Here is a 13,639-nt window from a genome sequence, read left to right as displayed (position 1 = left end):
ACGACAAGGTGAGGAGTGGGCCATCAGGTCAAATCCAGGGGCAAGTGGGAGGAGACTGAATCAGTTCCTAAATCCAGTCCTCCTGTGCTTTCAGGCCCGACTTCCTTCGAAGGCGCCATCCTGGATCGGGAAGGGCCTAGGGCAAATCCAGGACCAGGGCAAAGGGGCTCCCTGTGGATACCAGGAGAGCATAACAGAGTCGGCCAGGCAGTGCTGCGCAGCCTGTTCGCTTGAAGGTGAGCCTGGTGAGGAGGTAAGAGATACTTAATGTTGAGATGTTGTAATGCTTAATGTTGAGCCTTGCCACCTCCCGTGGTTGTGCATGTGTGTAAAGCTATGTATTCTTTATTCATGAGCATGTGAATCCATGCAGACCCCATCCTGGAGAAGTAACAAGTTACTTACCTGTAACTGTGTTTCTCCAGCATGGGTCTGGCATGGATTTACATGCAAACCCTCCCGCCTGCACCTCCGCGGCTCTTCTCTTGGTCCTACTGCCACTTTACGTGCTACCAAATCTGAAGATGGCTGCTAGAGGAGGGGCTTAGGAGGAGGGCAGTCATTGGCTGGGGGCAGTATGACCCAGAGACCAGTGATTAAGACAGTTCAGAAGTGAATCTGATTTTTTTCTTTACCGAGGATTCCCAGCCTGACAGGGAATATTCATGAGCATGTGAATCCATGCCAGACCCATGCTGGAAAACAGTTACAGGTAAGTAACTTGTTCAACTCTAGCACAGACAAGGAACTTGACAAATAGAATAGCTGTGACAGCTAAATCCTTGTCAATCCTGACAGTCGGCACCCAAGGCCTATAGCCAGCACTTGGATAGAACACGTACCTTCGGGGGCATCAGGGGCTTTCAGGAGAGACGCGCCAGCCAACCAGACCAGTCTCCTAGCCAGCACAGGCACAAGCAGCACAAATCCTCTCGCAAGGGTTTTTTCCAGTCCCCCTCTCAGGCACCAGCCTCAGAGGGTAAAAAGTTGTGATGTCATCCAGATCCACGAGTCTCCGTTGGGGGCAGGCTTTCCCTGCACTTCATCATGGCAGGCAAGGTTTGTGTACCCATGGATCTTCTCTCTGGTTTTTACAGGCTTCCACCTGCCAATCCCTCAATTTCCTCTTTCCTCCCCTCAACTCCCTCAGATTAGGAAGGCAACTCTATTGGCAGAAATCCGCTCGCTCATCACTAGTCAGGCGGTGGAGGAGGTTCCAGCTTCGCAGCGAGCCATGGGCTTCTATTCCTGAATATTCGCTGTTCAGAAGAAGGACCAGGCTGGCCTGAGAGGAGTTATAGACCTTTCTTCCTTGAACCTTTCCCTACCCCTTCAAAAGTTCAAGATTGTTACTCCAGCACTTATTGTGGATAGTCTGTGTGGGGGAGACTGGATGTGCTCCTTAGATATGAAGGATGCTTGCCTGCATGTCCCCATTTGCGAGCCCCATCATTCCTTCCTAATGTTCAGGATCACTGGCTTTCATTTTCAGTACAAGGTCCCCCCCTTTAGCCTCAGCTCGGCCCCAAGTGTCTTTACGAGGTTAATGAACTCGGTAGCAGCCCTGCTAAGGGCGGAGGGCTACCATCTCTATCCATACCTAGAAGACTGGGTTATTCGAGCACAGTCTCCAGAGGCAGTACATCATACGGCTTCAGCACTCATGCACATGCTATATGGTCTGGGGTTCTCGATCAACCTCAAGAAGTCGCACCTACTCCCCACCCAGTTCTTAACATTCCCGGGGCTGATTTGGGACACGAGGGCAGAGATCTTCCCCTCAGCAGGCAAGATCACTGCGATCAAGAAGGCTACAAGGCATTTTCTCAGCAGACCAGTGACCAGTGTGGTGGTACCAGCACCTGCTCGGAATAATGGTGGCTTGTCTCCTGGCTGTGCCACACACAAGACTCAAAATGAGGAGGCTGCATTTCTCAGCCTCTTGGAATCAGAAGACTGGCTCCCAGGCAGACCCAGTACGCATACCACAGCACATACACCTGGACCTGGAGTGGTGGAGTGCAGAGACCAACCTGGTAGTGGGCAGACCGTTCAGGCAGCCTTCTCTGGAGATCACCATTACCGCGGACTCCCCCCTAGAGAGATGAGGTCTACGCTGGATGGTTGAGCAGTGTCCATGGCTTAAAGGCACAGCAGGAACAGCTGGAACACATCAACTGGCTCAAGATGATGGCCATCTGGTTGGCTCTAAAAGCATTCCTCCCCATTATCAGCAGTTGGTCGGTCTGCATACAGCTCCATCTATATGCATTACATCAACAAGCAGGGACGGGAGGTACCAGGTCCCCACCTCTCTGCAGGCTGTCCATCGACATTTGGGAGTGGGCACTGTCCAACAGCATTTGTCAGCAGTACATATTCCGGGGAAGCCATCTTGGAAGCGGACAGGTTCAGCAGGCTGGGAATCGACAACTATGAGTGGCAGTTGATCGAGGAGGTCCTGAGGGGGATCTTTGACAGGTGGGGTCAACCTCAGGTAGACCTATTCTCGACCATGAGCAACAGGAGGTGCCATCAGTTCACTTCATGACTGGGGCAAGGCAGAGGATGGCTGGGATATGCATTGCAGATTCCATGGAACGATATGAATGCACACGCTTCCCCTCCCCCGACCCCCCACTCCACACATTCACAGGGTTATCTGCAAGGTCAGGGAGTCACAGTGCATTTGGATCATCTTGATAGCTCCCTTGTGGCCGGCAAGAACTTGGTTCTTTGAACTTCTATGACTGGCGGATTCAGCCCCTGGTATGCCTTCCGTTGGGACCAACCCTCTTACTATCCCAGCAGGGGGGCACAGTGGTTCACTGTGCTCTGCAGGAGTTAGCCCTGGCAGCTTGGTTCCTGAACAGATCACTCTGAAGCATTTGTGCTTGTCACGGGACAACCTAGCTATCAAACAAGGGGCAAGAAGCGACTCCACCAGAAGTCCATACAGGAACAAGTGGACGAGGTTCTGTCACTGGGCCAAAACCAACAAGATTGATCCCCTTACATGCTCACTGGACGATGGGCTATCCTTCTCGGCGCATCTGGCCCACTCAGGTGTGCAGGTAGACACCTGCCATATGTATCTGGTGGCCATAGGGGCATACTGGAACTCTGGAGACGACATCTTCTCTGCCTCAAATACAGTGGTTAAAAAGGCATTTGGCAGGTTTGACCAGATTATATCCTCTGGTCAAACGTCCACACCTGGTATGGGACCTTAACGTGGTTCTCGGCGCCCTGGCACACACACCCTTCGAGTCCCTGGCGTCAGCCGACACCAGACTGGTTACTATCAAGACTGCGCTACTGGTTGGTCTTACATCAGCATGCCGGATTAGTGAAATTCAGGCCCATTTGGCTTCAGAGCCATACACAAGATTTCACCGTGCCATGGTGGTGCTCAGGATGCACCCTGCCTTTCTTCCCTAAGTCTTTTCCTTCTTCCCCATTATCAAGTAGATAGTACTCCCAACTTTCTTTGCAGACCCACAGGATGAGGCTCAAAAGGTATTGCACTGTCTGGATGTCAGGTGTGCTCTAAGATTTTACCTGGACAGGACGAAGAGCTTCCGTAAATCGGATGCCTTGTTCATGACTTATGGCAGGTCAAAAACCAGACTCACGCCTCCAAGACTTCCATAGCAAGGTGGATAGTGATGGCCATCAAGGAGGCATATGAGCGGCAGCACAGGCCTTTGCCTGCAAACAGTCATGCCCACGCCATTAAAGCCAAGGCCACGGCTGTAGCTTTTCAAAGATACGTCCCATGGCAAACGATCAGTGAAGCAGGTACTTGGGCTTCCCCATCAGCCTTTTGCAAGCACTACTGCTTGGATGCCAGCGCCAGGTCTGATACAGCATTTGGCCAGGCAGTTTTGAAAAACTTGTTTAGAGGGGCAACTCTCCTCCCCAGGGCAGCATTCAGTTATAATCTCCCATACAGTTGGAGGAAAGGGAATTGGGCGTAGGTTTAATTAGAAGTTACTCACCGTAGTGACAAACATACTCCTAGTCCATAGTCCCCTTTCCTCCATACGTCCCACCATCCTCCCCCGTAACAACCCTGTCTCAGTAGGCAATTGTAATATTGTTGACGCATCAAAGGGGACTGAGGAGTGGCGCCAGTGGACAGAGAGGGAACGCATGCTCCAAGGACGCACCCCCACGTGCATCGAAATTTAAGGGGAACACAGTTTTTTCTGGTTAAAACGGTTCTGTTTCCCATCCCTAGCGAGGAACGCCCGTACGGTATGGAGGAAAGGGTACTATTGACTAGGAGTATGTTAGTCACTACAGTAAGTAACTTCTTTTCTCCCCGTACCACCCTCTGCCTCGCTATACGAACTCTGTATGTTTGGCATCCCTGTTTGTATTATTCTTTCTGTTTGATCTCATATTGTTTTCCTTTGGAATCAGTTGTCTGTTTGTTTGTTAGTTTGTTTATTTTATTTGTATGGCGCTCCAAACCCAGAGGTAGAAGGGCGCTTAAGAATTTGGTTACAGCGTTGTGAAGTATCTTAGTTTTGCATACTTCGTACAAGTTTATAATATAAGCATATATCTATACAGTGAACAGTAAACAAGAGCAAATGCGTACAATATGCAGTTTTCAATATAAATACAGATACCGCACGGGTCTAGTGTTAATGGCGTTATTCTTTGTTTAGAAGCCAGCTGATGACCTGCTTCCTAAAGATCTGGAAGGATTCGATCATTTTGATGTTAAGCGGTAGGGAGTTCCAGAGTTAGGGGGCAAGCACTGTGAAGCTTACCCCTCCAGCTCTTTTTAGGTGGAACCTGGGCACTGATGAGCAGAGAGTGTTGGAGGATCTGGTGGATCTGGTGGCTGGTTTCAGGGTGAATTTATTAGCTAGGTAAGGTGGTGCTAGGTGATTGAGGGATTTGTACGTGAGGCAAATGGTTTTTAGATCAATTTTTGGCGTATGGATAGCCATTTGCAGGCTTTCCTAGTAGCGGTGATGTGCTCGTGTCTGGGAATGTTGAGGGCTGCGCGCAAGGCGTTGTTTTGTATTGCCTGCAACTTGTTGAGTACGGATTGATTAGCATCTAGGTACAGGCTGTTACAGTAATCGAGTTTTGATTGTATTAGGGCCCTGCCAAGGGTGAGGCAGCTGTTGGGTGATAGGAAAGGTCTGATGGCCCTAATGAGCTTGCCATTATAGGCAGCAGCTGAGGCAGTCATATTGGTGTGTTTGCTAAGGTTGGTGTTGGCATCTAGATAGAAACCAAGGGTTTTTACGTTTTTGGCTATGGGAATGGCGTGGCCGTCTATAGTGATGTTATAGCTAGGGTCGAGTTTAGTTAGAGTGTTGGGGGAGCCGACGATTAGGAGTTCTGTCTTCTAATCATTCAGGCAGAGGCCATGGGAGGCCATCCATGCCTGAATGATGGAGAATATTTTGTTGATCCGGGCGGCGTCTTCTTGGTAATTACCAGAGATGGTGAGGAGTATCTGGGTGCATTCTGCGTAGTTTGTGTAGGTGACACCCAGACGGTCCAGTTGGTCAAATAGAGGCTTTGTAAATATGTTGTACAAAGTGGGGGATACACGGGATCCTTGTGGGACCCCGCATGTGATTGGGATGGGGATGGGGTCTGCTGCAGCTGTGGTGGAAAAGACTCGCATGGTTCTGTTTGCCAGGAAGGATTGTAGCCATGTGATGGCGGAGGGGGAGAAGTGGGCTGCGGTGGCAAGGTGATTACAGAGGACTTCGTGGCTGACCAGGTCAAAAGCCGCTGAGAGGTCTAGTAGGAGTAGGATTGCGGCATTGCCTTTGTCTTTAATTTAATCAATCTGGCTTTTGAGATCAACAAGGGCGGTTTCAGTTCTGTGTTGAGGTCTGAAGCCGGATTGACGTATTCCTAGCAGTTGGTTGGATTTCAGGTAATCCTGAATTTGGATGTAGGCAACTCTGTCCAGGATTTTCAGTAGGAAGGGGACTGTGGTAATGGGCCTGTAGTTGGTGGGTATGGCCGGGTCGAGGGATTGTTTTTTCAGGAGTGGGAGAACCCATGATTGTTTTAAGTTGCTGGGGATAGAGTTATTGGTGAAGGATAGGTTGATGAGTTTGGTAATGAAGGGGGAGAGATCTCTGGCTGCATCTTTTATGATCTGAGCCGGACAGCTGTCTCCTTTGCAGTTAGAGGGTTTTAGGGTGGTGATGATTTTTTGAACTTCCGGGATGGTGACTTTCTTAAACGAGAAGCCTGCGCTAGTGTTGTTGGGTGTGGGTAGGCTAAGGTTGGTGACCTTATTGTTGAAGAGTTGTTGCCGTTTGTCTTCAATTTTAGTTTGGAGTCCTAAAATGTTGTTGTTGAGGGCATTCTGGATGTCGGTGCACCAGGATTTGTCTTTTAGGCCGGTTTCTGGAGGTGAAATAGGGTTTTCTAGTTCCTTCAGAATTTTGAATAATTCTTTAGTGGAGGATCCTGCCTGAGTGATCCTGGTGTTGTAAGCATCTTTTTTGGTTTGGATTATCTCACTTTTGTAGCGTGAGGATAAGTTAGTGAGGTTGGATTTGTTTACCGCGGTGGGGTTGGTCTTCCAGGTGTGATGAGCCTTCGCTTTCTCTTTCCTGAGTGTTTTGAGCTCAGGGGTGAACCACGAGTTCAAATGCGCTTTAGGTTTAACTTTGCGTATTTTTAAAGGGGCAACAGTGTCCATTGCTTTAGCCATGGAATTATTGAAGGTGTCGATCAACAGGTTTAGGTCAGCGTTGGCTGGGAGAGCATTAAGGGTGGGTAAGACCAGTGGTAGTAGGGCTTCAGCAGTAATGTTGCGTTTATTCCTGGTGGGACATGCTGGTGCCATGGGGTGCTTATTGGGCAGTGCCTGATTGGTGTTGACCTTAAGGGGGATCATGTGGTGATTGGTCCATGCCAGAGGTTGGGGGTCTTTGCAAGTTGTATTGCAGTTGTGAGTTGCTACCCAATCGAGGGTTCTACCTTTTAGGTGGGTGGGGAATGTAACGAGTTGAGTAAGACCATGATCGGTTAGGACATTGGCTAGGGATGCAGCATGTGCATCGTTTGGGTCCTGGTAGCCGAGATTGAAGTCTCCGAGGATCATGATTTGTGCTGATGGTTTGGAGTTTTCGGTGATGAGGGAGGTGATGTCTTCTTCAAAGGTCCCAGGGGGGACTGGGGGTCTATATATAAGGTGGATGGTGATCGTGGTTGTGGGGGAAGTTTGTAGCTTGGCTGTGAGTAGCTCACAGGATGTGAGAGCGACTGTCGGTTAGTCTAAGGCCTAGGGCAGATTTGGAAATGATTGCTACACCTCCACCTCTGGCGTTTGGTCTGTCCGCTCTGAGGATAGAGTATTTGTCTGGGATGGCTAGCGATAAATGGGGTCCGGACGCCTCATGAAGCCAGGTTTCTGTTAGGGCTAGAAAGTAGAGGTCGTTGGTAAGGATAATGTCTGCAATTTCTGTGGGGTGGGCAGCCAAGGATCTGACGTTGAGTAGGGCGCCTTTTAGACTGGGAGGTGTGGGCTTGTTCGAGGCGATGTGCTTTGTGTTAGTTTTGGTGTAAGGTTTGGAGCTGGGAGTGGAAGTTGTGGTGGGGAGCCTGGAGCCTAATCTATCATTGCATGCTGTGAGGTTGGGGGTAAGGATGGGGTGGTTGGGACGGGCGGCTTAAAGCGGGCGGGGGGTTTGGTGGTCAGTTTAGTTTGGTTAGATTTAGCAATGGGGCTGGGGTGGCTGTTGGCAGGTGGGCCATGGATGGCAGTGGTGGTGGAGGTGGGAGGGTGGTTAGTGGAGGGGAAGGGGGATGCGGAGGGTAGGAACGGAGTGGGGCATGGCATGGGATGGGGTGGTGTCTGGGGCACCTTAGTTTAGCTAGGCCGTCCTGGAGGGCTATGTAGCTGTTGTTGCTACAAGGTACGTTGTCCTGTATTAAGCAGAATGGGAACATGATTAGGGCGAGCCAGAAGATCATGGTATGTAGATACGGGTGGCACCGACTAAAATGCAGTGAGGCAGTAAAGACACTGGGGCTAGAGGCGAGAAGTGTGTACAGATAAGGCTAACGTGACATGTGCAGACAGGTACAGTAGACCAAAAAGGTTCACCTAAATGCAAAATTCACAGGTAAGGCTAGCGTGGCATGTGCAAACAGGTACAGTAGACCAAAAGGGTTCACCTAAATGCAGGATTCACAGGTAAGACTAGCGTGGCATGTGCAAACAGGTCCAGTATACCAAGAGGGTTCACCTAAATGCAAGTTCACAGGTAAGGCTGGTGTGGCATGTGCAAACAGGTACAGTAGACCAAAAGGGTTCACCTAAGTGCAGGATTCACAGGTAAGGCTAACAGTAGACCAAAGTGGTTCACCTAAATGCAGGATTCGCAGGTAAGGCTAGCGTGGCATGTGCAAACCGGTACAGTAGACCAAAAGGGTTCACCTAAGTGCAGGATTCACAGGTAAGGCTAGCGTGGCATGTGCAAACAGGTACAGTATACCAAAGGGTTCACCTAAATGCAAAATTCACAGGTAAGGCTAACAGTAGACCAAAGTGGTTCACCTAAATGCAGGATTCGCAGGTAAGGCTAGCGTGGCATGTGCAAACAGGTACAGTAGACCAAAAGGGTTCACCTAAGTGCAGGATTCACAGGTAAGGCTAGCGTGGCATGTGCAAACAGGTACAGTATACCAAAGGGTTCACCTAAATGCAAAATTCACAGGTAAGGCTAACAGTAGACCAAAGTGGTTCACCTAAATGCAGGATTCACAGGTAAGGCTAACAGTAGACCAAGGTGGTTCACCTAAATGCAGGATTCACAGGTAAGGCTAACAGTAGACCAAGGTGGTTCACCTAAATGCAGGATTCACAGGTAAGGCTAGCGTGGCATGTGCAAACAGGTACAGTATACCAAAAGGTTCACCTAAATGCAAACTTCACAGGTAAGGCTGGCGTGGCATGTGCAAACAGGTACAGTAGACCAAAAGGGTTCACCTAAATGTAGGATTCACAGGTAAGGCTAACAGTAGACCAAAGTGGTTCACCTAAATGCAGGATTCGCAGGTAAGGCAGTGAGCTCATACGATAGGGCAGCAAAATCGCGGCACAGTAGGTTCAAAGCAGTGTGGACAGCAAGATCCCGGCAATATGGGAATAAAATGCAGTGCGGGCGACAGGCTCTATTTGGGCGGCAGTATGCGGGCTAGTAGTCATGAGAATGGGTTGTCCCAAAGCGGATAGGTGGGTTTGGGTGGGTGGCTGGGTGTGGATTGCATTTGCCCTCCAGTGGATAGCAAGTCAAATGAGGGGTGGTGAGATCACCTCGAGTTCTGTGTGAATAGGGGTCCCAGGCAGGTGCAGGCACAGGTGTAGAAGAAGTGTACCTTATGATGATTGCAATCGCGCAAACCGGCGCATAACAGGCGCAGAACAGGGCCTTATCAAACGCGGGCCTTTGCAACAAGCGGCCGGCTTCCGCCTACCGGCGGATGTGCATCATTAATATGCACGAGCGTTGCTTAGCAACGCGTTCGGGCGCCATCTTGGGTGCAGGCAACACCGAAATGGCAAGAAACGTGCATTCATTCAGCACGAGAGCAAATGCTCAGCCAAATGGGGTATTTGGGTGAAGTGGGGTCAGGGCACATCAGTGCTCACCTGAGGCAGATGTCGATCCAATGTTTGCTGTGGGTGCGTGCGTTACAGCAGCTCCTCGTGGCAAGGTCAGCGTCGCGTGGCAGGATCCAGGTGCAGGATGGGAAAGGGCTCCTGCCCTCTCCAGATCAGCAGGCACTGAGGCAAAGTCAGCGCAGAACAGGGCCTTATCAAACGCGGGCCTTTGCAACCAGTGGCCGGCTTCCGCCTACCATTTGTGTTCAATAAGCTGGAAATACGGATGTCTGTGACACGTTAGTTTTCATAAAATGTTAATAAAAAGATCTGAATACTAGAAAGTGTTCCTGAATGCCAAAATGTCACTGGAGTTGCAGCCCACCGATTATGTTAATCTATGGAGACTACAACCCAAAGTTGCAGGCAGTGAATAGCATGGTTTTATGACGCATCTCTATATGAAAATGCAAGATCAGTGTGTTCATATTGGTTGAAATGTTTGGATTAAATGAAACCCCTCAATTGATTACGTCCCAGCCCTTAAAGCTCTCTATTCTTACTCTTGACATTTCTCTCCATGTTTCCATTAGGACAAGACGATAAGTTCAAGTTTGGCGGTTGTTGATCTGATTGATGCCATACAGCCTGGTTGTATTAACTATGACTTAGTAAAGACTGGAAACCTGTCTGATGCAGATATGCATGATAATGCAAAGTGAGTAAATGCTTTGAAATGGGGTTATTCTGAAAGCAGTCCACATTCACAGGCAGGATTTCATGGTGCCAAGTCTTTAACATTTAATCATGGAACTAGACCTTAATGTCAGGTCTTTTCTCTATGATTTAGAGTGCCATTGTATAGTGTGGCTGCATGCTTGAGCCAGAAGGGATGTTCTAATAAAGCACAAAATGGTCTGGGAGCCCCTCTACCGAGAATGAACACGGCCAAATAACCTGTTCTATGGGAAGGTGCCCTCTTGGGAGGGTTTACAACAACGTTTTTCCTCACTGTACCTTTCAGAGGAGTGATATCGTGGACCTTGCTCACTGTGCCATAGAACAGGTTATTTGGCAGTGTTCATTCTCGGTAGAGGGGCCCCTACACCTTTGTGTGCATGTTCTAATAAAGCATTAGTTAATTTGGAGGTGTTTGAGAAAGGGGTATTGGTGAGAACTCACCCAGGGGCTCCATCAATATCTTGGGCCTTTTAAAGTCTGCAGTGAGGTTTTGGAAAAGGCATTACTATTGACAAAAATAGGTATATGAAGATGAAGGAAAACTGCATAAAGGCTAGGGTACCAAAGTGTAGAAAAGGGACTGTGTATCCTAAAAGGAGTGTTTAAAAAAATGCTCAAATATGATGCCTATATCATATCAGAACCCATGACTGTCCAGAGTTGCCATTTAAAAAGATAAATCTACAGGAGGAAGATGTTATTCTTCAAATAAAATGAATGCATACATGTTGGGCTCCCTCTTACACCTCTCCTCTAAATATAGTTCTCACCTTTGCTAACAGCACCGTCTCCAACCTTCCCAGGGCTCTTCCCCCACCTTGATGCAGGACCCTTTGCTAGATGGCTCTACATGAAAAATTTCTCCTCGGGTTTCTTCTAATCTACAAATCTATCCATGGTCTTGCCTCCTCTAATTTGTGAAATGCATACCTCTGCTCTCCTGAATGCTCTGTGTAATCTAGATTGCCTCTTCTGAATGCAATAGCTGTGAGAAATGACCTCCCAATGATCAATAAAAACACAAGTAAATTATAGTTCCCATTTAGTTCTGAAAACGAAATCGCTGCTTACAGTATTAAATCTGATTATTTCATAGGTATGCTGTTTCAATGGCCAGAAGAATTGGAGCCAGAGTCTATGCTCTTCCGGAAGATCTGGTGGAGGTGAAACCAAAGATGGTTATGACAGTTTTTGCGTGCTTGATGGGCCGTGGCATGAAGAAAGTATAAGCATGCAGTGGCGACAACGATGAAACCAAAAAAAACCAAACCATTCCACCGCTTCAGGGCCAAGAAAAATATGCAAAAGCGGTGTCTGGGGCGAGACCCTTCAGTGGACCTACAATTGTATCTATTAGTGGGTGGGGGGGGGGTTAACGAGACAAAAGCAGCAACGTTCTCTGGAAGGAAAGATGTAACCAGCAGCACTGCTCTTTCCACAGATTGAACCCGGACTTCCTGGAATGCCATCTTCCCGTATTTAACTACCATGTCTTAAAATTTGCTATATGCTTTTTTCAATCACGATTATTCAGAATATCATCCTTTCTTCTGTATGGGCTTGTATTGAGTGCATAAATCTTTAAAGGATGACCAAAATTCCCAAGCCAATTCTACATGCAAACTGGTTTCAAATGTATCTTAATGTTAAAGGTGCGATGAGTTTAAACTTTTTTTACTTGGCTCTGGAGCCATGTTGTTAAAGATATAAATAGTTCTATATTTGGATTCTGCTGCGTGGAACCATAAGAAAGGTTGCATGAAAACTTCTGCCAGTTCTAGAGAGGAGTATCTTGCAGTATTCTTCACATGTGAAGCTTTTTTATTAACAGCTAAACATTTTGATTTCTTTCAAAGTACAGCTCAAGTTGTTTTACTTAGATGCAATTTTGTTTGGTGACTACAAAGTTACTTGGAATTGCTGTGCATAATACGTACCTACCAAACAGTCACACAATTGAAATACGGTCATACTGTAAGGCATGCAATTCTATTTTGTATCTTGGTTTAATTCATATGCCTAGGAAATATTTTTTTTTACAAATCTGCATGAAAATTTGTTATATTTTTATTTATACTACTGTCAAATATAATACAATAATGGTATGTGTGTGTGTGTGTGTGTGGGGAGGAAAAAATGAAAACATGCCAAAAACCTTGATTTGGTTACGTTTGACCTGGTATGCTGAGACTTTATTTTTACAACTGCAAAACTAGTGGGAGAGATGGGGAATCTGTATTCCCAAGACATGCTTTTGCAAGCCAAGTGCTAGGTTTTAAGAACATATTGCTGTTACAGGCTGCTCAGTGGTATATCATGATGGCAACGCATTAGTTCAATAAAAAAAACATTTACAATATGTCTGTTTCTATGTTTGGTGTGACTTTCAGTTACTTTCTGCTTAATGTGGGCTTTGTTTTTTTTTTTCTCACGATTAAGTTATTCTGCTGGAATTCCTGTATCGTTCCATTGTATAAAATCCAAATTGCTCTATTGTGGTGATCAAAATTCTTTGTCTTCACTATTTCAATAGCTTTATCTCTTTGCTTAGTGCATTACAACACTGCAGTCAACTGGGAGCAAAGTTGGTAGACTCTTTGGTGAAAAGCATGTAGTGCATGCGCACCCCATCAACTCATTTTAAGTTTTTGGCTCTAGTTGCACTGGGCGTATTACACTTCGATCGAGCACTGTATCTTTGCGCATTCTATTTTTCTGATGGTTTGCAGCCTCCCACATATTCCTCATCTTGATGGAGGTCATCCCTTTCCAGCTGCGCTTAGACATTTTCTTCGGGGGGAGGCGGGGTGTAGTGTAGCTTGACACTGTCCCCTCTGACAATTTGCTTCCTCTATGCCAGACATATTTCTTCTGTATAAATGGAGCACACTGTGACTACGTCCCATTACCTTGGTTCCTTTTTTCCTTATGCTCAGCACACTTAACTCGGGAACACGCAATAGCACTTTTTGCTATGCCATCATTCCTGCTCCCAAGCCTATGCGTAGAAACATTGTCGGGACAGCATCAACAAAATGTCCATCACCGACCTACAAATTTGTCTGGTGCCTCGGGTGGATCATGGCATGGAGCAGTGTAGGTGGGGCTCTGTCGATCAATAAACAGTCCAGCCAAGGTGTCGCTAGGTTGCCCCATTTCTAGGTTTCGGACTGCATTGTTCCCAAAGCCTTCAGAGGGAGACACAGAGGAACCTACCCAAAAAGGGGTAGGAGTGGGAAACAAGGGGGCGTAGAACAGTGAAGAAGGAATCGGTCTTGCACTTTATCTTTT

The 13,639-nt window shown here is 47.5% G+C and overlaps 1 protein-coding gene across 6 annotated transcripts in view; it reads left to right on the top strand.

Moving 5' to 3' along the window:
* Window positions 1-12,707, top strand: part of PLS3 (plastin 3) — a 612,346-nt gene extending 599,639 nt beyond the window's left edge. For all 6 annotated transcript variants that reach the window (XM_069612872.1, XM_069612869.1, XM_069612870.1 and 3 more), the window contains 2 exons: window positions 10,201-10,325; window positions 11,445-12,707. In XM_069612872.1, the coding sequence (XP_069468973.1) occupies window positions 10,201-10,325; window positions 11,445-11,577 (258 nt within the window). In that variant the 3' untranslated portion in view covers window positions 11,578-12,707. The remainder of the gene's footprint in view (window positions 1-10,200; window positions 10,326-11,444) is intronic.
* The last annotated feature ends 932 nt before the right edge of the window (window positions 12,708-13,639 follow it).

This window comes from Ambystoma mexicanum, chromosome 5p, assembly GCF_040938575.1.
Source record: "Ambystoma mexicanum isolate Mex_15411 chromosome 5p, UKY_AmexF1_1, whole genome shotgun sequence".
Classification (NCBI taxonomy): Eukaryota; Metazoa; Chordata; class Amphibia; order Caudata; family Ambystomatidae; genus Ambystoma; species Ambystoma mexicanum.
Note: the sequence above shows the minus strand (reverse complement) of the source record. Positions and strands in the feature narration are given on the sequence as shown.